The sequence below is a fragment of the Parambassis ranga genome, chromosome 22, assembly GCF_900634625.1.
Source record: "Parambassis ranga chromosome 22, fParRan2.1, whole genome shotgun sequence".
Classification (NCBI taxonomy): Eukaryota; Metazoa; Chordata; class Actinopteri; family Ambassidae; genus Parambassis; species Parambassis ranga.
The window spans coordinates 15,580,283-15,602,966 of NC_041042.1; the positions used below are offsets into that span (position 1 = coordinate 15,580,283).

Consider the following 22,684-nt stretch of genomic DNA (forward strand, 5'->3'; position numbering starts at 1 on the left):
TCATTAAGGATGGAACTTGCTCCACAGGACAGTGATTACTCACTCTCATTATCTGATGTGCTGCAGGTTTAACCAGCAGATGGCACCCTGATAGTCTGCAGACTCTGCTGTCCTCACATGTACAGTCTCAGCCAATCAGCAGCAGCTGGAGCAGGTCCAGATGTGTCAGAGTCTAAGGTGAGTCTCATCACACACACACACAGAGTCTGAGGATGTTAAGAAGCCTGTCGACAGACAGTCATTTCAGACTGACATACAGAGAAGGCAAAAACTCTCTGATTCCTCTCTGTGCCCAGGTTTAAATTAGGTTTTGATGCATAAACACCTTTTTATATCTGTACTATTGCATCTGTAAAAAGGTAATATTTCCTCTCACTCAAAAAATGTGTTGGATCAATTAATACATTCAATAATCTTCTTAACTTATGACAGCAACTGCTAAATTAGTTTTGCAGTGTTTAGATACTCTCCATATCATTTCTGTGTTTGTGCTCCTGTAAAAAGCTTAATTTCCTCTTCGGGACATTCACTGTACTGACTTTTGCACCAGCAAAGGTGGTTTGCTGGTTGAAACTGAGAATTGGCACAACATTTACTTTGTTAACAGATGTTCTCTATTTGTTCAGTCTACTGTGACAAACTTTATTTCTTTGGAACCTCTCAAACATGTATTATAAGAACATTTTGTGCTTTATCTGCTGGAAAAATGTTTTCATTCATGCATTTTTTCCAACATATACCTGCGGGTTGTTTTTTTAGTATTTTTATTTTATCATGAACTTGTAAGGCAGGTTTTGGTGTGTGCAGGGGGAAACATGACGTACATGCAGATGTCAGATAGATCGTGTCTTTGTCGCTGCCTCACAGATGCTGTTTCCTGTTTAGTGGAACTGTGTAAGAACAAATGTTTTTTTAAGGAAAAGTTGTTTATCATTCAGTCCCTCAGCTTTAGTAAATGGCCACGACATGATTCAAAACGACTCAGTGTTGTATTACTTGTTTCTTTTGTAGCATAAAAAACATCTGCGGGAGGCCACGGTTGCTGTTTGACATGTTTTTATTTTATGGCTTCAGTTGACACAGAAGCTTTCCCAGCTGTGCGCTGAGAGGCGTGCAGGGCTGCGGGGGTGCTGCTGCAGAGGTGCAGGTGCGCTCAGTGAAGCCGGAGGTTGCGGTTTTTGGTGGAAGGTTTGCACCTCCGTTGTTTCTCAGCACTGAGAGCGAGCTGCAGGCTGCTCTGCGACCACATCCTCTGCTCTGCCCTCGTTTGTCTTCCTCACCAACAGCAGCTTCCTGTTGTTCTGTGACTCATTGTCTTACTTCAAGAGAGGGAATGTGTCAACTTCTGTTATAAGTCAAAGTGGAAAAACTACATGCAGTGTAACTTTATAATCTGTCCTTTATCAATAAATCAGTAAAACAAGTATTGGATTTCTCTGAAAACATGCAGGCGCTGTAGGCGAACAGCTAAAACTGTCTGTCTGTGGAAAAAGTGACGTTCAAACACTTAGAGTGGAATGATTGACTTTATTTAAAGAAAAATAAGCTTCAAGTGGAAATTATGCAACAAAAACAGCCAGACAAATTTAAACCAAACCTTCATCCATAGCAACCATACAGCAGATTTAACACTGTAACAATATGGGCAGTTAACAGTATCTGACTTGTTTGTTCTACTGACTCTATTTACACAATCTGTCTCCTCAGCTCTCAGTTGCTGTGTTTTCCTGCAGATCCCTGCAACACAAAGAGAAAATACACAAGATTATCGTTAATGCACATCATATTTAAACTGCAGAGGAGATGTTTCTTCAGTTTACCTGAAGCTTCCACACCACAAACACAACAAAGGCTCCGTAGACGCAGCTCTTGATGATTAAAACACCGTAGGAGAGTTTGGCACTTTGTGTGATCTTCAGATAGTTATCTGCAGAAAGAGGAATTTATGAACACTTTTAGCACTTACATCCAGCTCATGCTCCGGTGCTGTGTGTGTTAAAAAAAAAAAAATGTGTCTGACCTCTTGTCAGGGCTCCTTTGTTTGTATCTGAAAGATAAACCAGATTAGAGATGGTCAAAATGCATTTCCTTTGCACACACACATTCGGATGTGGTAATTTATATATATATATATATATATATATATAATAACACACCTTCAACACCCAAAATCCACCCAGAATGATCTGTGGTTGTGTTTCCATCGAAGAAGCGGATGATGCAGGTGAAATTTCTGTTCTTTGTGAACCACCTTTCAGCAGGGACCCTCAGCCGGCTGGTGATTCTGTAGTTGTTTTCATCCATCTTGGCAGCGCTGTCCGTCGCCACACCATAAATCGATTTGGCATCCACTCGAGTGGCATCCACTCCATCGATTTTCCAGATGACGTTGACATGATCAGGGTAGAATCCAGAGCCCACACAAACCAAGGTCTTCTTCCTTTGCTTGTCTTTTTTGTTTCTGCACTCTTTTAGTGATGGTTCAAAAACTTTTACTTCTTGTGGTTCAGTTATTTGATGTGCTGGATCTGCAAGAACAAAAGAAAGACATGACCGAGACAGAAATCAGGATGTCCACAGTGGACAGTTTTACCTCAACCATCACAGGATAAGTCTGTGATCTGTTCAGTGTTCTTACCCAGAACTGTTAGCTTGGTTCCCTCTCCAAAATAAGCAGGATAAGTGCCAGAGCACACTGCTCGCTCACATGGAAAAAACTGACAGCCTGGCTTCCACTTTCAATCTATTTGTACCACTAGACCCGCAGAGCAACGAGCTTTTACCTCATTTATCAACAGAAGTTAAGTCTGAATATTTTCAGTGCAAAAATTTCTCAGCTTCAAACCTCGTCTGACAGAAACCCGTGCAGCATCCACTGAATAATAAAACATGTTTATACATGATAACAATGCAGCTTCAGGTTACATCAATCATCATTAAATACACATTTCTGTTCATTTTCTTACCCAAAACCGTCAGTTTGGTGCCGCTGCCAAAGTAAGCAGGGTCGTAGTTGTTCACACTGATACACAGCTGTAGAAAAAGCTGCTCACACTTTCAGCACTGACAGCTGCAGACTGACTCTGTGCTGTTTGCCTGATACACTAAAAAGTTCTCTGCACACTTTTACCTGATTAAAGCTGTTTTTGCTGGAGTCATAAAAACCCTCAAAACTAAGAGTTTGAAGTTTTTTAAAACAGTTTTCTTACCTAAAACGGTGAGTTTAGTTCCAGCTCCAAAATAAGCCTCTGACTGTGAACTCACAGTGTTTCACAGAGCTGATAAGAACTGACTGTGACACTAATAATCTGGGCTTAGAGCCAGTTTTTTTCATAGATTCACCACTTTCAATGGGGAACATGAACTACTCTTATTTTCACCTTTACAACAGATTTTCTTCCTTTAAACATAAAAAGCAGCATTCTACATCACATGAAACCATCATTGTGTATATTTTCAGTTTTTACCCTTTGAGCCTAACACATACACAATAAGCTAAGAGTGGAGCTCAGGTCAGGTGTTATTGGAGGTTTTCTTACCTAAAACGGTGAGTTTAGTTCCAGCTCCAAAGTAAGCCTCGGCGTACGAGCACAGAGACTCTGAACTGTAACAAAAACTCTTCCTGCTTCTCTTTGTCTGAGAAACCTTCACATTATTCTAACATCTGTCCTTGTTTTACATTAAAATCCCTCTCTTTCAGCTGCATGGATTTTACTGTTTCAGAAGCATTTTAAAACCATTTCAGAGCAATATTTAAGAGTTTTCTTACCTAAAACAGTTAATTTTGTTCCTCCACCAAAGTAAGCCTCTGCATTAGTGTCACAGTGCACTGGATCAGTGATCAAAACAGCCTGACATGCCGTTTTGATTTCACCATTTAGCTTTAACAAATTTGTAGCTTTCTAAAAAGCCACATCTTTGTGAGACAAACCACTAAATTATCTGCTTTTTAAACTTCAAAATAAGCTGAATTCTGAGTAAATGTATGACTCACAGTCCTGGACTAAATTTGAGGCTTCTGCGTTTTTTTAAGAGAACACTTAGGGAGCTTTTTTTAAATTAAGATTTTGTTTTCTTACCTAAAACAGTCAGCTGTGTTCCTCCACCAAAGAAAGCTTCATTGCCAAAGCCACCAGCACAGTGCACTGGATCAGTGCTCAAAACACACCAACGTGCTGCTTTAACTTTATTTACATAACCACAGTTTTCTTGTAAAGCCAACAGCTGAAGACTTTTTAAGAAATAAGTAGATGTTTAAGTTCTGTTTTAACTGATACTTGACCTGTCTCCTGGCCCAAAGATTGATCCTCACAGAGTTTAAGCTTAAGAACTAAAAGCTGCACTTAGACTAGATTTGAGGTTTTTAATCTCTTAGGAAAGCCCTTAATTACAAGCTGTTTGTTTTTGTAGTCTTTGGTTTCTTACCTAGAACAGTCAGCTTTGTTCCTCCACCAAAGTAAGCTTCAGTGCCAGAGTCACAGTGCACTGCATCAGTGCTTAAAACACCCCAACATGCTGCTTGCTGTGATTAAATAAAAGCAGTTTTGTGCTGCGCAGAGACTGTAAGATTTTAAGGCTTTTTAAGACAAGCTGTTTTTCATTGTCTGTAATTTCTCACCTAGAACCGTTAACTTTGTTCCTCCACCGAAGAAAGCTTCATTCAGGCCACCAGTCACAGTGCACTGCACCAGTGCTTAAAACTTGACTTTACAGTTACTTTGGAACAGCATCCTACTGCACATGCTTCACTTACTGACCGTCAGGCTGGATTCATAAGAGGTTTTATTGTCTTACTTACCAAGAACAGTCAGTTTGGTCCCCTGACCGAAATAAGCTTCGTACTGACACAGTGTTTAAGCTTCAGAACAGAAAGCTCTGACGGAGCTCCACTGCAGTCAGTTTACTGGATACACACATTCGCTGACATTTCTTCAAACCTTTAAACAGCATTTAAAGTTACTGTTTCTTACCCAGAACTGTTAACTTTGTTCCTCCACCGAAGAAAGCTTCATAACCACTAGAGTCACAGTGCACTGCACCAGTGCTCAAAACACCCTGCTTTACCTTCACTGACTTGGATTTAGCTGCTTTTAAGTGACAATAAGAACGAAGCACCAAGCTGAGCTGAAACTGCTTTTAAGGGCTGCATGCTCCTAAAGACACAGTGTAATGGCAGCTGTTTAACTCACCAAGAACAGTCAGTTTGGTCCCCTGACCGAAATAAGCTTCTCTGTTATTGGCACGGCGCTTAAGCCTAATGTCAAAAAGCTGGGCTTAAAATACACTTAACGGCTGCATGTTTCTTTAAGACACCCTGCAATTATAATTACATAACTGTGAGTTTCTTACCTAGAACTGTTAACTTAGTTCCTCCACCGAAGTAAGCTTCATTAGCACCAGTGTCACAGCGCACTGCACCAGTGCTTAAAACTTCACTTTACTTTACTATAATATATCACATTTTTCTTCCAACTTCATCTTTTCTTTCACACGAAGAGTTAATGAGAGCACGTTTTATGCTCTTACTCACCGAGAACAGTCAGTTTGGTTCCCTGGCCGAAATAAGCTTCATAATTGGCACAGTGCTTGAACTTAGTGTGAAAAAGCACTGAGCTCTGCTTCAACTTCAGACATTATAACATGTTCTGAGCGTCGGAGCACCACTACAGTCACACTTTAATCACATTAGTTTGATTTTTAAACTTCTTCACTCACCTAAAACTGTCAGTTTTGTCCCTTCTCCAAAGTAAGCTTCGTTTGCGGTGTCACAGTGCAACAATACTGAACATGAAACTCTTTCTCTGCCAGAAGGTCCTGACTGACCCTTCTGTCGACTCTAACAGCTCTGACAAAGTCACCTGAACAAAAACACTGTTAAAGCTCAATATTTACCTAAAACTGTCAGCTTGGTTCCTCGGCCAAAGTAAGCAGGCTCAGTGTAGGTCACAGTGCTGCATGTTCAGCTCAATACTTCACCTTCTTTGTTCCAGCAGATCTTTGCTTCACTTTCATACCAACATGTCACTGTTTAAGGACTGATGCAGCTGTGAGAGCTCCAACTTACCCAGAACGGTCAGTTTGGTTCCTTTTCCAAAGTAAGCTTCACTTCCAGTGTCACACTGAACGCCTCCTCGAGCAAAAAGTCTCCAAGCTTTCCCTGAAGCTCCTGTTCAGACAGACTCTAATAATCCACAGGCTGGAGATGTTTCAACCTGCAGGCTGAGCTTCATAATGTCCTCCTCAGCTTTCTTTGTGTCAGATGAGGAAAAGAAGAATCCAAATGTTCCACAGATGGATTCAGAGTTTTTTAAAAAAACTCATTTTTTTCAGTGTATAAATCAACATTTCCCCTCCACAGTGTCCCACCACCCCGCGCTGCTTCATGTCAGTGATATTTCTGCTGTGTTTAGTGTCCTACGCCGCCTGTAGCCGTCTACACAATGGATGTCAATGGGAGGAGGTTTTTGTACGGCGGCTCTATGGGCTTGTATCACCGTGGCCCCCTGTCCCCACGGTGAAAAAGCATCACACAAAAACCTGGTGCCTCTTTCGTTTTCTCGTCTCTGCCTCCCCCTCCCAGCTCCTCCATATCTCAGCCTCCATCTCTGCCTGTGAGTGAGAGCAGCTGTGTGGCGGCTGAACGGGCTCCAACCTCACTGCTGCTATTTCTGTGACAGCTAAGAAAAGAAGAGGAAACATTTTGTGTTTGTTTTTGTCTGGAGATGCTCGGAGGAGGCGATGCTCCTGCTGGTCACACTTCTTTGTCCAATCAGATAACAGGGAGGAGACATTTACTTAAACATGACAAAGGATTCATTGTTCCAACAGACAGTGGAGAATACACATAGTACTTTAAGGTTTAAGCTGCACTCCTAAATTGTTTATGCAACTTAAATGCTAATAGTAATAAACCCTACTCTGCACCTTTCCCAGCTGTATGGAACACATCTGCCTCCTTAAGCTCCTGTGTGTTTACACCTTGTGAGGCTTTTCATCATTTTAAAACAATTTTCTATAAGTAATATAAAAAAATATCATATTTGTGTTTTAAATACAGCCTGATTCGATCATTTTACTTCATGTGACATTAGTCTATTGTGATCTTAACCCTTAAGAGACTCAGCCTATTCTGGCCGTTTCTTAATGCTTTTGATTTTGTCTTAACATACCACATTGAAAATGTTTACCGTACATATGTTTGGTATGTTTTTTTTTCAGTACAACCTCACCTATATGATCTGATCATTATTTTTAAACTTTAATACTCTATTAACACATTGGGCCCAAAAACAAACAAAAATCACCAAATCCGAATCGAAAAAAAAAAAAAGTGAACATAGGTAGCAAATATGAACAAAGAGAAATTTGGTAAATATATACAATATGTGTATTTACAGGTGTTTTTAGTGGGTCTATCAACATCAAATAAAAACCTGGGAAAGGTTTAAATTGGCACTTTCCAATGATGTGATTAGCAGCACTACAGATGGTGTAGTTTTCTGTAGAAAATGTCACATGATCCGGTCACACCAGCATGATCAGGGACCATTGTGAGTTACTTCAGCTGAGTGGTAGACATGTCTTTAAGGAAAGCACTTTAATACCGCTGTGATGTGAGGGGATGTCACTTGGTCACTTTGAGTGTAATCCCGCAACAGTCCTGTAGAGGTCAGTGTTAGCTAAGCTCTTAAATCTGATGTGTTTTCATCTCAGAGTACAAACAGAATAAAATAATGTAAGGTGGTGCAGAGTGGAGTGCAGAGCGACACAGATGAACTCCTGTACAGTACAGAAGTGTTGCAGTGTATCTATAAACCTTCTCATGTTGACACCTGCTCATTATCTGAGCTGATCAGCTTGTGGCGTTGCAGTAACTTCACAAAGGTCTTTTGTGCATCATTAATGAGCCTTTGTGTTTATGTGTCAGTATTTATGTTAATGTCACATTAATTCTGAAGACTCACACCTCCTCAAAATCCTGTCAGAGTTAAACATCTCCCTAACATCCCTCTGCCTCCTCCTCCTCCCTGTCTCCTCTTCCTGGCTTCCTCTTGAGGTTGTTGTTAAGCTGCTGAGGCTTTCTGAACCACTGTGCTCTACTGGATGCACAGTAATACACAGCCGAGTCTCCAGCCTCGACAGGGTGTATCTGCAGAGTGGAGTTGAGCACATCGGGCCGGGACATGGTGTACTTTGACTTGTCGAATGGGGCTTCAATGTTCCACACATCTTTACCAACAGAGTATGTTACTAGCTGCATTTTGCTGCTGGTGCTGTGTCTGTACCAGAACATGTTATAGTATTGACTGTCGTCTTGTTCACAGTGCAGAGTTACATCTTTGTCTCCGGCGTGGCTCGATACAGTTGGAGGCTGGGTGACTTTTACACTGAAGGAAAAATCTAGAAAAGGAGAGAAAAGTTAAACAAGAGCTCAAAAACGATTCTGTAATGAAAATGAATGTAAAAGTTCTTACTGGAGAAGATTAGCAGTAAGAGGACTCTCATTGTTATATTGCAGGACCGTGCAGCGCTTACAGATTTGTATTGTGAGAGGCTGCATGTGTAGCTCTGCTTCACAGATCTGTTGAGATCCTCCCCTTCTTCTCTGCCAGACCAGGACCGGCTCACATTCATTTCGTTTCACAGGTTTATATGGGTTTGTTTTTATAGTACAGTGGTTCTAAGCCTTTTTCTTTTGGAACCCCCTCTGCGATGTGAAAGGATGAGTGCCCCCCCACCCCCCACCCCCACCCCCATGCACAAACACAACAAAATGATTTCACATTTTTATTGACAACAAATATTACATTTTGACAACTTTATGGAGCAGATTAAGTGGAGATCAAGTCTCCTGCTTTCATGGGATCCTGAGGACAGCAGCAGAGTTTCACTCAGGAGTCCAAGGTTCAAGTCCACCGGACAGCATGAGCTGGTTTGTTTTCATCTGCAGTTAAGCTTTGGTCTTAATCATGGTTAGATTTGGCATAAAAAAGTTACTGGTTAAGGTTAGGCATGAAAAACATGGTAAGGGGTTAGGTAAAGAATATCTGAATTCATAACAATAAACACCGCAGTCACCGCCAAAAAAAACAACTTTAGGGGCTTGTTAAGATTTTGACAACTTTTTAGTATTAAAATTTAGGCAGAACTAGAAATAAAAAAGACTTTATGGATTAGTATTATGGATTTGGAAATGTGTTTTATGTTGTGCATAGCCTACTACACCTAGAGATACTGAGTAATCTTTAATCTGGAAGTGGAGTCCACAAGTGTCCAGGAAAGGCTGTGGTTTGTCCTGCTCGTAGGCTTTTGTTTGTAGGATTTCTGAGGCTGCTGTGTCTAATAACATGTTTAGTTTTTGCAGCAAAAGCGGCTGTTAATGAAACGAGTTGCTCATGTGGTTATGAATTAGGCTGAAGATGTGTTGTGGTTGGTATATTTCATTTTTATCGATAGAAATGCTGTTAAAGGGCCAGTACACCCCCTAAAGTGTGCTCCTGAGGTGAGCTCTGTCTCCGAATGACTTGAAGTCATTCTTGGTTACCACATATAAGAAATGGGTGTTTTTCCCCACAGTGAATCTAGGGGCTGCCTCAAAAGGACTTCGTTTCATTCTTGTCTGTGATATTTAACAGATTATAATCCAACCAGCCCATCTGTACCTGTTAACACGCCTTTAAGGGGCAAATAGACCACATGAAACATTGTTTTCCACCTTTCAAAAAGTGATTAAGGCCTCCACACAGTGTTTAACAGTTAAATGTATGCTATATAATTACTGTAAGAGTAGGTATTGGTCTTAATCCTTGGATTATCTTTGTCACAGATGGCACAGGGCAGGAAGGAGCTGTGGGTGTTTCAGATAACAGACGCCGTTATTTGTATGACTGTCTGGTTTGTGTGCATCACTGTGACTGGCAGCGCAGTAGTAGGTGCTGCTGTCATTGAGAAATAGCTCACTAATGTAGAGCGAGAAGTCGTTTTTGGCTGTATCGATAGTTGACTGGAAGTGTCCCACTTTGTTCTCGTACTCTTTGATGAGAAACTCTATCTGTGCTCCGTGGTGGCGTTGTCTGTACCAGTACATGGTTTGGCTGCCCATGCTGAATCCTGGACCCACACTGCACTTCAACGTCAGGTTGGTTCCTGCGTCAGATATTTTTTCCCCAGGCTGAAGGACTACAATGCTGAGACCTGCAGCACAGGAAGCAGATTGTTGGAGAAATGATCTCCTTTAACTCAGGTTAGAGTTCATATGCAGCACCTACCTGAGTGCAAAAGAAGTGACAGATGAAGAACACGCATGTTAGCGGTGAGACGTGTTCGGCAGAATGAAGCAGCTGACGTCCCTCTGTTCTGTGTAAAGGAAACACAAGGTCACATGGTCACATGATCACAGGCAAAGCCTGTAATTCTCCTTTGGCCTTTAAGGAGGAGTTAGTAGTTTCTGATTTAGATGAGTGAGTGATCCAGCTTTAAGGCAATATACGGGGATTAATAAAGTAAATCTTAATATTTTGCCTTTAAACCAGGTACAGCTGCAGTGCAGATGTTCGGTCTCCCCCTTCTGGCCGTGAGAGTAATTGCATAAACACAGTTAACATGCAGAAGCAGGTGAACTCATGACAGCTAAGCTAACCTTGCTTGGAAATACATCGTCAGTCTACATTGATTATGCACCAGCCCTATCTAAGGGGAAGGTGTTGGGGTGATTGATTAATCTGAGATAGATAGTTATTACCTATTTAGCAAAATGATGTTAAACGCTGGCTAAGTTGCTAACATGGATCAGGTTTGATTTTATTTCTAACTCTACCTGACAACAAGCCCAGACCTGGCTGTTTAACCTTCGCCCTTGCCATTGATGTGTGTTTTAACTAATGTTTCCTCCTGTAAACTATTTTTTGTTCACATTTCCTCCATCAGATGCCTAGTTGTTGTAGCTTATTCTCTCACTATGGTATAGCTTGTTTTTTCAGCTTTGCTAGCGCTATGCAGACATGGAAAATATCTCCACTAACTCCAGAATACAGAGGATACAACCTGTCACACTGTAGGTTCACAGATTTGCCAGAGGCTGAAGTTACACAAGTTATTGTCTAATATATCAACAAAACTGTTAAATGTTTTTGCAACAAAGCAATATGAGGAAAAATCATTTAGGTCTTTGTGTTGCTCTGGTGAAAATCTGTAAAAAGACAGATCTGTGTACAGATGCATTCACGTCATTCACAGGAAAAGGTTTTTAGTAAGAGAGCGGCATTACCCACATCACTGTGTACTGGCAGCACAGAAGTAAACAGCTGAGTGTGACTGCTCTGCTTTGAGTACAACCAGAGCTCCTTTTGCTACGCCTTGTCTTGTCAGCTTAAATTGTTCTTCAAATTGACCCTCGTAGTTTGGGGCAGTTTCATATCCATAACCGATGAGGGTCATGGCCGTGCTGTCACTTCTTTGCTGATACCAGAGCATTACTAACAGAGTGGAGTCATCATGGCTACAGTTGATGTAGACCTCGCTGCTCCCCTTCACTATCTGTGCAGGAGACTGCTGGAATGTTACAGCGCTCACCTGACCTGTGGAGAACAGAGCAGGAGTCGGTACGAATGTGTCTTTAAGGTGATCATTATAGATTTTAGGGTCTTACATGAGAAGAAGCAGATGAAGGCGTAGATCTCCTCAGGTGAAGTCATTGTCAAGCAGTGATGTGAGGAAAAAGTGCACATAGAGATGTAGAGCTCTGGGTAAAGAGGGAGGGTGATATGCTGTGTGCTATGACTCCACCTATTGGTTGAATCTATTCAGGCTGTTTGCACAACTGACAACATGTATGCAGATATTGAAAAAAGCTTGATTTCCCTTTTCATTAGATAAAAACCCATGTGGTTCAGTCGTCTCCCCAGCCTGGTGTCATTTCCTCCTTTATTTGATTGTTATTGTGTGCCAGCTGTCTGCATGTTTTTGTCACAGTCCTGAGGTCTGCCACAGCACTGTGTGCACTGGCAGCACACAGGTAAACTGCCTCGTCTTTTTCCTGAACGCTGGATATGGTCAGAGACCACTGCTTCCCGTTTGCCGTCGCTGCATAGCCAGTTTTAAATCCTTCTTCAAAGGTTGCACTTCCAGCTATCAAATACACAATCAGCTGGAATCCTGCCCCTCTCTGCTGTCTGTACCAGTACAGGTATTGGTGATCCGTGTTGTTCTGGTAGCAGTGTATTTCTGCTGAGCGGCCAGGGAGGCTGGAGAGTTTGTCGGGCCACTGAGTGATGAGGATGGAGTTAGAAACACCTGAAACACAGAAAGGAGAAAATAAAACAAAACATGTTGTGAAGGAACTGTGTGTGTGTGTGTGTGTGTGTGTGTGTGTGTGTGTACCTGCAGCCCAGAATAAGAAAATCAAGGTGATGCCTCGTACCATTTTGACTCGAGGAACCAAAATGAATAAAAAAGCAGTGAGACAGCAGTGGAGATCTGTAGGGAGGAAGTGATGTCATCATCTTTGTCCTCTGCAGGGAGGAGAAGCTGACTTCATAAACATACCTCTGCTTCTTTATCTCACAGTGTAGGTTTGATGCAGGTGTGTGTGTGTGATGCTTTGTGCCACCAGGTTTTTGTAAAGCAGCCAGATAATTTGAAACGCTGTGCTAACTGGCTGCACAGAAGTACTGTGCGGTGTCTGCTGGGTCTATGTTGGAGATCACCAGCTGTGCCTTTTTCTTCGAGTGGCCTGTTATGTTGAATCGTGCTTCAAAGTCCTTGTCAAGATGTTGCGTCTCATAATGAAGCCATCCAATCAGGTCCAGAGCCCGTCGGCCTCCTGCTGACTTATACTGGTACCAGTACATGTAGGGGTAGTTGGTGTCTCCGTGGTAACATTCAAGATGGGCTTCTGGTGATTGAGGTTTGATCAAGAGAATTTTAGGTGACTGCTTGATCACGAGGGAGGAAAGTGTATCGTCTATAAAGGAGAAAAATGGAGAAACTGAAGCTCGACAGAAAGGTGTGTGAGAAAATACACATCTTATGGCTCTTACCGCTGAGCAAAGACAGAGACAACACCAACATAACAAACATTGTAATCGATTGGCAGGATGGTAAAAACCCTCATGCAGACATAAATGGTCTCTGGCTATGAAATCTTCTCTTATTGTACATTTGTAAGGAGGAGGGAGGAGCCACAAGTATTTTCATCTCTGTGTTGTCACTGCTCTCTGCTGTTCAGAGTGTAGACCTGGCTCACACAGAGCAGCACCTGTGTGGCTCATTTTAAAAACTGTTTAATGTATTAGTGTGCCTGTCTGAAATGTAACATGTTTTTGTGTTTTTCTAGTATGGTTTATAATGATGTGTAGCCACACTGCTGCTGTGTCACATGGTTTTGGAGCTTCCTGCTGGGTTGCTGTTATCTGTCATCTTTGTGTAGGTTTTTGTACGAGGCTGCCGCTCTCTTCATTACTGTGTATTCTCGCAGCGCCAAAATATTCTCCACTGTCTTCTGGGTGCTTCAGGTTCAGGATGTGAAGATAAGCTGTCTTCTGTCCGTCTCCGCTCACGTTAAAGCGGCCTGTAAATGCTGTCTCCACAGTGGGAGATTTAAAATAAATGTAGGCAATCAGCTTCAGTGCCGTGTCTCCTGCGGGGCGCTGGTACCAGAGAATGGTGTCATAGCTCGGGATTGTGTGTGACAAGGTCAACTTGACTTCAGTGTTTGGCTGCGGTAAGAGTTCGGCTGGAGACTGAGAGACTTGTTTTTCTTTGTTGAGGTGAACTCCTGTAAAGAAAAAAAGACTTAAGTTGGCACATTGGAAAAAAAACGAAAGAATTAAAGGAGGATGACGGAAGTTACCTTTAATTCTGAACACTGTCAGGATGCAAATGATGAGAACAGATGGCTTCATGTTGAATGTCAGGAGCTAAGTCGAGGTTCTGCTGTTCTTTGTGAGTCAGAGGGAGGAGCAGGAAGTGAAGATAAGAATATATTTAAGGTGCCTTCCTTCTTAAAAGTGTTTAATTGGATGGAACAACAACCAGAAGTAACAGTTACATGTATCATCATGATATGAATACATCAAGCCAAAATACAGCCACATATGCAGGTGCTTGGTAGCTGATAATAAACCACCGATGATAAAAAACAGAGTTGAGTTTTTGTAGAGTTCATAGGGGATTTTTCATCAATGTGCATAGCTGGCTGCACAGTAATAAACTGCTCCGTGGTTATGTTGTACATTCTGGATGATCAGAGAGCCGTTCTTTTTTGTACTTCCTCCCAAATCTCCACTGATATTGAAGTTTGCTTCATACTGCTTTTCCATCGTCACAGCTTGGTAGTTTAAATATCCAATGAGTTTCATAGCTGTGTCTCCAGGTGACTGCTGGTACCAGAGCATCACTCTGTAGTCAGTTTTATCATGGCTGCAGGAGATCTGCACTTTGGTTCCAGGTTTAATAATAAGATCAGAGTGAGACTGACGGACCTCGAGACCCAGACACACACCTGGATGGAGGAAGAGTAAAAAACATGTTTGAATCAGGATACACCTCTACATACAGAGGAGGTATTTGTATATAAATGAGTTATTACCTGACAGGTAGCAGAAAAAGAGGAAAATAACCATGGTGACTTATCAGGCAGTGTGAGCTCACAGAGCTTAAAGAAGGGGAGTGAAGTCATCACTCTACAGGCAGTGATGGCCTCACATCAAGAGCTGTTAGAGGTGTGTTCAAGTCCTAGTGTAGAACTAATCAGAGGTTTTTGTATGAAGGAGGAGGGATTTTCTGTCAGTGTGCTTTGCTGGCTGCACAGTAGTAAACTGCTCCGTGCTCATGTTCTACTTTTTGGATGATCAGAGAGCCGTTCTTTTTAGCATCTCCTCCCAAATCTCCACTGATATTGAAGTTTGCTTCAAACTGCTTTTCCATTGTCACAGTCTTAAAGTACAAATATCCAATGAGTTTCATAGCTGTGTCTCCAGGTGACTGCTGGTACCAGAGCATCACTCTGTAGTCAGTTTTATCATGGCTGCAGGAGATCTGCACTTTGGTTCCAGGTTTAATAATAAGATCAGAGTGAGACTGACGGACCTCGAGACCCAGACACACACCTGGATGGAGGAAGAGTAAAAAACATGTTTGAATCAGGATGTCTGCATAGACAGGAGGTTTTTAACCGTAAACGAGTTACCTGACATCCAAAAAAACAAGATGAAAATAATCATGTTCAACAGTGAATCGTCCAAAATTTGTGCAAGAGGTTTAATGACTGACGCAAAGAACAAAGAACGACAGACTGAACTGATCTTTGAAAAGTGAGTGAAGCCATCACTCTACAGGCAAGCAGTGATATGGCATCACACCAAGAGCTGTTAGGGGTGTGTTCTAGAACTAATCAGAGGTTTTTGTATGAAGGAGGAGGGATTCTCTGTCAGTGTGCTTTGCTGGCTGCACAGTAGTAAACTGCTCCGTGCTCATGTTCTACTTTTTGGATGATCAGAGAGCCGTTCTTTGTTGTGCTTCCAGTCAAATCTCCACTAATACTGAAGTTTGCTTCAAACTGCTTTTCCATCGTTACAGCTTGGTGGTACAAATATCCAATGAGTTTCATAGCTGTGTCTCCAGGTGGCTGCTGGTACCAGAGCATGAGATAATAGTCAGTTTTATCATGGCTGCAGGAGATCTGCACTTTGGTTCCAGGTTTAATAATAAGATCAGAGTGAGACTGACGGACCTCGAGACCCAGACACACACCTGGATGGAGGAAGAATAAAAAACATGTTTGAATCAGGATACATCTCTAGAGGTGGTGTTTGAAACAGAGTTGGTACCTGAAAGACAGCAGAGAAAGAGGAAAATAATCATGTTGAACAGTGAAAAGTCCAAAATTTGTGCAAGAGTGACACAAAGCTGAACAAACTGAACTGAACTTTAAAAGGGGAGTGAAGTCATCAGGCAGGCAGTGCTCATGTCATCAAATCCAGAGCTGTTAGGGGTGTGTTCAAGTCCTAATGTAAACTAATAAGAGGTTTTTGTATGAAGGAGGAGGGATTCTCTGTCAATGTGCTTCTCTGGCTGCACAGTAGTAAACTGCTCCGTGCTCATGTTCTACTTTTTGGATGATCAGAGAGCCGTTCTTTTTTGTGCTTCCAGTCAAATCTCCACTTATACCAAAGTTTGCTTCATACTGCTCTTCCATCGTCACAGCTTGGTGGTACAAATATCCAATGAGTTTCATAGCTGTGTCTCCAGGTGACTGCTGGTACCAGAGCATCATTCTGTAGTCAGTTTTATCATGGCTGCAGGAGATCTGCACTTTGGTTCCAGGTTTAATAATAAGATCAGAGTGAGACTGACGGACCTCGAGACCCAGACACACACCTGGATGGAGGAAGAGTAAAAAACATGTTTGAATCAGGATACATCTCTACATACAGAGGAGGTATTTGTATATAAATGAGTTATTACCCGACAGGCAGCAGAAAAAGAGGAAAATAACCATTGTGACTTATCAGGCAGTGTGAGCTCACAGAGCTTAAAAAAGGGGAGTGAAGTCATCAGGCAGGCAGTGATATGGCATCACACCAAGAGCTGTTAGAGGTGTGTTCAAGTCCTAGTGTAGAACTAATCAGAGGTTTTTGTATGAAGGAGGAGGGATTTTCTGTCAGTGTGCTTTGCTGGCTGCACAGTAGTAAACTGCTCCGTGCTCATGTTCTACTTTTTGGATGATCAGAGAGCCGTTCTTTGTTGTGCTTCCAGTCAAATCTCCACTTATACCAAAGTTTGCTTCATACTGCTCTTCCATCGTCACATCTTGGTAGTACAAATATCCAATGAGTTTCATAGCTGTGTCTCCAGGTGGCTGCTGGTACCAGAGCATGAGATAATAGTCAGTTTTATCATGGCTGCAGGAGATCTGCACTTTGGTTCCAGGTTTAATAATAAGATCAGAGTGAGACTGACGGACCTCGAGACCCAGACACACACCTGGATGGAGGAAGAATAAAAAACATGTTTGAATCAGGATACATCTCTAGAGGTGGTGTTTGAAACAGAGTTGTTACCTGAAAGGCAGCAGAAAAAGAGGAAAATAATCATGTTGAACAGTGAAAAGTCCAAAATTTGTGCAAGAGTGACACAAAGCTGAACAAACTGAACTGAACTTTAAAAGGGGAGTGAAGTCATCGGGCAGGCAGTGCTCATGTCATCAAATCCAGAGCTGTTAGAGGTGTGTTCAAGTCCTAATGTAAACTAATAAGAGGTTTTTGTATGAAGGAGGAGGGATTTTCTGTCAGTGTGCTTCTCTGGCTGCACAGTAGTAAACTGCTCCGTGCTCATGTTCTACTTTTTGGATGATCAGAGAGCCGTTCTTTTTTGTGCTTCCAGTCAAATCTCCACTGATATTAAAGTTTGCTTCATACTGCTTTTCCATCGTCACAGCTTGGTAGCTCAAATATCCAATGAGTTTCATAGCTGTGTCTCCAGGTGGCTGCTGGTACCAGAGCATCTGATAATAGTCAGTTTTATCATGGCTGCAGGAGATCTGCACTTTGGTTCCAGGTTTAATAATAAGATCAGAGTGAGACTGACGGACCTCGAGACCCAGACACACACCTGGATGGAGGAAAAGGAAAGGACATGTTTACAGATGTCTGTTAGGATACATTTCTATATGCAGAGGAGGCATTTGTATGTACATGAGTGATTACCTGACAGGCAGCAGAAAAAGAGGAAAATAACCATAGTGACTTCCCTAAAGTAAAACTGTGAGCTACAGATTCAGCTGTGACTCCTAGAGTAGAGCTGGTTTTGGGTTTTTGTACTGAGGAGGAGGGGTTTGCTGTCAGTGTGCATAGCTTGCTGCGCAGTAGTACACTGCACTATGCTCTGCCTTTAAGTCCACTATAAACAGAGAACCATTCTTGGCTGTCTCCCCGCCCAAATCCCCTGAAATATTAAAGTGTTTTTGTAAGGGCTCCTTCTCATATTGTTTTGCGCTGTAAGACACGTGTCCAATGCGCTTCAGGGCTGGGTCTCCAGGAGACTGCTGGTACCACTGCATGAGAGTGTAGTCTGTTTTTTCATGTGTGCAGACCAGTTGGACTGTTTCTCCAGGATTTCTGAGAGCAGCCAGAGGAGTTTGGGTGACTTCAACACCCAGACATATGCCTACAAGGAGAGGAAGATGAATGAAATGAAGTGCAGAAACAGTTTAAAAAAGTTGTGTTTCTTGAGTAATTACCAATGAGGCAGGATGAAATGATCACTGTCAGCATGTTGAGCTCCTCTCAGAATGAAGGCTGGTTATCAAAGAACCCCCTTTAGCTGTTAAATTAACACCTTCCTCTTGAAAACATTTCTGGAGCTCCACCACCACCTACTGGATAACCAGAGAAGTGAGCTTTGATGTCAGTTTAATTGGCAGTTTTTGTTCAGCTGCAGCTACTACTCACATCACTGTGTTCGCTGACGGGACAAAAATACACACCGCTGTCCTCAGGCTGAACCAGTTGGTTGTGCTGGTTGTGAGAAATGTCTTTGTTGTGGCTGCACTTCATCTCTGCAGACTCAGACACAAAACTCCAGATGAGTTCAGGGTGCTGAGAGACATCCTGGCACTGACCTGTGAGAATAAATGTATACTTCTTTCAGACGAATGTGAGAATATTTGTATAATTTGAGAACATGATCAGGTCTTTTGAGTTGTTGTACCTTGAAGAGAAAGACATATAAAAAGAAATGTGATGAGTGTTTGAGCCACCATAGTGAAATCATATCACTGACATTCTGAATTCTGGAGCTGCTGCTCTTTATAGAGGGAAGTAGGAGGCACAGCAAGGACCTCCCATTCTCATCCCTGACTAATCAGAGCAAAGCCCAATATTGTTTTGAATGCAGGTGCATGATATGTGGAGGTTTTTGTGCTGGGGAGCAGTGATCTGCAGCACTGTGGTAACTAGCAGCACAGAAGTACACTGCATTGCTGTTCAGGCTGAGGTTTTCAATTGTTAATGTGCACTTCTGATCTTTATTTGCATTCCCTTCAATCTGCACATTCACTCCACTCTCAGGGTTTCCTATGGTTGCCAATATGTATCCAAGATACTGCAGATGTCCGTCTGACTGCTTGTACCAGTAGATTCGGTTGTAGCTGTCTATACTGTGTGAGCAGTAGATTTTGGCTGTTCCTCCAGGTGTTTTGTAGATGTCAGCAGGTTTCTGGTGGACATTGTCACTGAGAGAGGAACCTATAGAAAAAAAAACATCATCAACTTAAAGGAGTGTAACAAAATCTAGATATTGTTGGAAAATGTGATCACCTGAAACCAGCAAGGAGTTAAAAATGATGCTGAGAAATAAAATCAAGATCATTTTGTTTGAATGGTTGGTGATCATCTCCAGCCTTCTGAGTTAACCCTCCCATGCCAGCAGACATGAAATCATCAGATGGGTGGTGTCATTGTTGTTCCTCCTCCTCCTCTTCATATTATAGTCACATCACCACTGCCACCTAATGGGTGGAATGAGTGCAGGTGGCAGTCTGAGAGCTTTGGAGGTTTTTGCACTGAGGATCTGTGAGGATGCAGCACTGTGGTAACTAGCAGCACAGAAGTACACTGCACTGCTGTTCAGTGTGAGTCCCTCAATAGTTAAAGTGCAGGTCTGTCCTGCAGTCGCGTGCCCCTCTATCTTCACATTCACTCCATCCTCTGGATACCCGGTCATCACATTCATGTATCCCAGCAGCTGCATCTGATTCCTCTCTGACTGTTTGTACCAGAGGATTCTGTCATAGAACTGAATATTGTGTTTGCAGCTGATTGATGGTGTTTCTCCAGGTTTGGAGTAAATGTCAGGTGGAGTCTGTGTGACCGTGTTGCTGTCAGAGGAACCTGCAGGAAGGGTTAAAAAATGATTAGATTATGTGATAACAAGCGCAAACAAAACAGAAATAAAGTTTACCTGAAACCAGGATGATACTACAGGTTATGTAGAGGCAGATGATCATGATGTTAGGCTTTCTGACTGTGTTTGGGATCCCTCTGGTTTGCGTCATGGCGTAAAATGTTTTGTTGCATGCCTGGCTGTATATCTGAGGAAAGCCTCCCCTCATAGAAATGAAGCCTTTTAAAGTGGGTTGTGCCTTTGTTCTTCTTCCTCTTCCTCTTCTAAACATGCAAACCCATCATCAACAGTAGAGAGCACTTTGTGTGTGCTTGAGACATTTTAAGTATTATAAAATGAAATAAGTTAATATTGTAGACTGAAAAGATAGGATAAGATAAAACTTTATTAATCCTGAAGGAGATTCTTGTGTCAGAGGACAGCAGGTTTTTTTGTGGACTTTCAGCTGATCATGCATTTTTTGTCAAAGGAGTGTAACGTAAAATCTAGATTTTGTTGGAACATTTGATTATGTAAACCATAATGAAGCTAAAAATAATGCTCAGGAATAAGAAAAGGATCATTTTGTTTATTGAACACATAATAATCTAATCGTTTTTGTACTGATTATCTCCAGCCTCCAGCTGGGTGGTGTTATTGTTGTTCTTCCTCTTCTAAACATTATAATCAGATCCCCACTATCACCTAAAGAGTGGAAGGAGTGCAGGTGGAAGTCTGAGTGAGCTGTAATCCAGAGATATGGAGGTTTTTGTATTGAGGATCAGTGAGATGCAGCACTGTGGTGACTAGCAGCACAGAAGTACACTGCACTGCTGTTCAGGCTGACATCTTCAATTGTTAATGTGCAGTTCTGATCTTTATTCGCACTCCCTTCAATCTTCACATGCATTCCACTCTCAGGGTTTCCCATGGCCACAACCATGTTTCCAAGAAACTGCAGATGTCCGTCTGACTGCTTGTACCAGTAGATTCGGTTGTAGCTGTCTATACTGTGTGAGCAGTAGATTTTGGCTGTTCCTCCAGGTGTTTTGTAGATGTCAGCAGGTTTCTGGTGGACATTGTCACTGAGAGAGGAACCTGTAACAAATACAACATGAGCAAAACACAATGTAACATAAAATCTAGATTTTGTTGGAAAATATGATTACCTGAAACCACAATGGATTTAAAAATGATGCAGAGAAATAAAAACAAGACCATTGTGTTGGAATGGTTGGTGATCATCTCCAACCTTCTGAGTTAACCCTCCCATGCCAGCAGACATTAAATCATCAGCTGGGTGGTGTCATTGTTGTTCCTCCTCCTCCTCTTTGACATTATAATCAGATCACCACTGCCACCTATCGAGTGGAAGGAGTGCAGGTGGCAGTCTGAGTGAGCTGTAATCCAGAGATATGGAGGTTTTTGTATTGAGAACCACTGATCTGCAGCACTGTGGTAACTAGCAGCACAGAAATACACTGCACTGCTGTTCAGGCTGACATCTTCAATTGTTAATGTGCAGTTCTGATCTTTATTTGCATTCCCTTCAATCTTCACGTTCATTCCACTCTCAGGGTTTCCAAGCGTTGCTAACATGTATCCAAGAAACTGCAGATGTCCGTCTGACTGCTTGTACCAGAAGATTCGGTCATAGCTGTCTATACTGTGTGAGCAGTAGATTCTGGCATTTCCTCCAGGTGTTTTGTAGATGTCAGCAGGTCTTTGGTGGACATTGTCACTGAGAGAGGAACCTGTGGGAAAAAATACACCATGAGCAAAACACAGTGTAACATAAACCCTGGATTTTGTTGGAAAACATGCATACCAGAAATCAGAATGGAGTTAAAAATGAAGCTTAGAAATAAGAGAGAAATCATTTTGTGTCCTGATATTTGGTTACATATTATAATCTATGGATCCCTTCAGTGCGTCTGCATTTGTACTGATCATCCCCCACACACCTAAAAGATGGGTGGTGTCACCTTTGATCCTCCTCCTCTTTGACATTATAATCAGATCACCACTGCCACCTAAAGAGTGGAGGGAGTGCAGGTGGCAGTCTGAGTGAGCTGTAATCCAGAGATATGGAGGTTTTTGTATTGAGAACCACTGATCTGCAGCGCTGTGGTAACTAGCAGCACAGAAGTACACTGCACTGCTGTTCAGGCTGACATCTTCAATTGTTAATGTGCAGTTTAGGCCTTTATCTGCACTCCCGTGCATGGTCACATTCACTCCAGCCTCTGGGTTTGAAAAGCCTTTGTACATGTATCCCAGGAACCGCAGATGTCCGTCTGACTGCTTGTACCAGAGGATTCGGTCATAGTTGTCTATACTGTGTGAGCAGTGAATCTTGGCTGCCATTCCGGTTGTCTTGTATATATCAGCAGGTTTCTGATGGACTTTGTCACTCAGAGAGGAACCTGTGGAAAAGAATCGGACAAAATGCAACACATCATAAAACAATGGTGGAAAATTGCAGCTCTCTGAACAGTTTTTGTCGAAGTTACCTGAAACCATGATAAGTTTAATACAAAGGAAGAGGGTGATCATTTTGTTTGTATGTAAAGAACATAATGGTGAAGGAAGTCGTCGTCTTTTTGAATAAAACCTCCCCGGTTGTTTGGTGGGTGGTGTCACTATGGGGAGGTCCCATAACAGAACCATACCTCCAAATATAGCTTACTTTAAATGGAAAGTGAATGAGTGTATGTTTTACATTGGTGGTCCTGGCTGTGCTTCAGAGTAAAGATTGAAATAATGATAAACAGGTGAAGGAATACAGGTGCAAAGGGCTGTG

The 22,684-nt window shown here is 42.1% G+C and overlaps 1 protein-coding gene and 2 gene segments (V, D, J or C); all 3 read right to left on the reverse strand.

Annotated features, from left to right (window-relative positions):
- Window positions 1-1,507: 1,507 nt before the first annotated feature.
- On the reverse strand, window positions 1,508-11,702 carry LOC114427035 (immunoglobulin lambda-1 light chain). 3 transcript variants are annotated; one of them, XM_028394734.1, is made up of 7 exons: window positions 11,648-11,702; window positions 11,276-11,576; window positions 2,967-3,022; window positions 2,157-2,528; window positions 2,021-2,047; window positions 1,821-1,927; window positions 1,508-1,737 (listed from the first exon to the last, which is right to left on the reverse strand). In XM_028394734.1, the coding sequence occupies exons 1-7, from the start codon at window positions 11,691-11,693 to the stop codon at window positions 1,711-1,713; spliced, it is 936 nt and encodes a 311-aa protein (XP_028250535.1). In that variant the 5' UTR covers window positions 11,694-11,702; the 3' UTR covers window positions 1,508-1,710. The 3 variants fall into 3 exon arrangements, with proteins under 3 accessions (XP_028250535.1, XP_028250533.1, XP_028250534.1); XM_028394732.1 differs by lacking the exons at window positions 2,967-3,022; window positions 11,276-11,576; window positions 11,648-11,702 and adding exons at window positions 4,080-4,135; window positions 8,097-8,400; window positions 8,475-8,608; XM_028394733.1 differs by lacking the exons at window positions 2,967-3,022; window positions 11,276-11,576; window positions 11,648-11,702 and adding exons at window positions 4,080-4,135; window positions 8,097-8,400; window positions 8,536-8,577.
- Window positions 11,703-12,647: 945 nt separating this feature from the next.
- On the reverse strand, window positions 12,648-13,103 carry LOC114427818 (T cell receptor alpha variable 23/delta variable 6-like). The segment is given in 2 exon segments: window positions 12,648-12,961; window positions 13,038-13,103. Coding segments are annotated over 2 exon segments (354 nt in total).
- A 6,391-nt stretch (window positions 13,104-19,494) lies between these two features.
- Window positions 19,495-20,076, reverse strand: LOC114427819 (T cell receptor beta variable 19-like). The segment is given in 2 exon segments: window positions 19,495-19,889; window positions 19,960-20,076. Coding segments are annotated over 2 exon segments (489 nt in total).
- Between the last annotated feature and the right edge of the window lie 2,608 nt (window positions 20,077-22,684).

Bases quoted from the DNA above. Each gene is read 5' to 3' on its own strand.
- LOC114427035 (XM_028394734.1), bottom strand. From the start codon at position 11,693: ATGACTTCACCTGAGGAGATCTACGCCTTCATCTGCTTCTTCTCAT. The intron at 3,023-11,275 runs GTGATGTGGGTA...GCTGTGTATCAG, and splicing joins TTCTGTGCTGCCAGTACACA to TGTGAACAACTACGACCCTG. The intron at 1,738-1,820 runs GTAAACTGAAGA...TTTGTGTTGCAG, and splicing joins TTGTGGTGTGGAAGCTTCAG to GGATCTGCAGGAAAACACAG.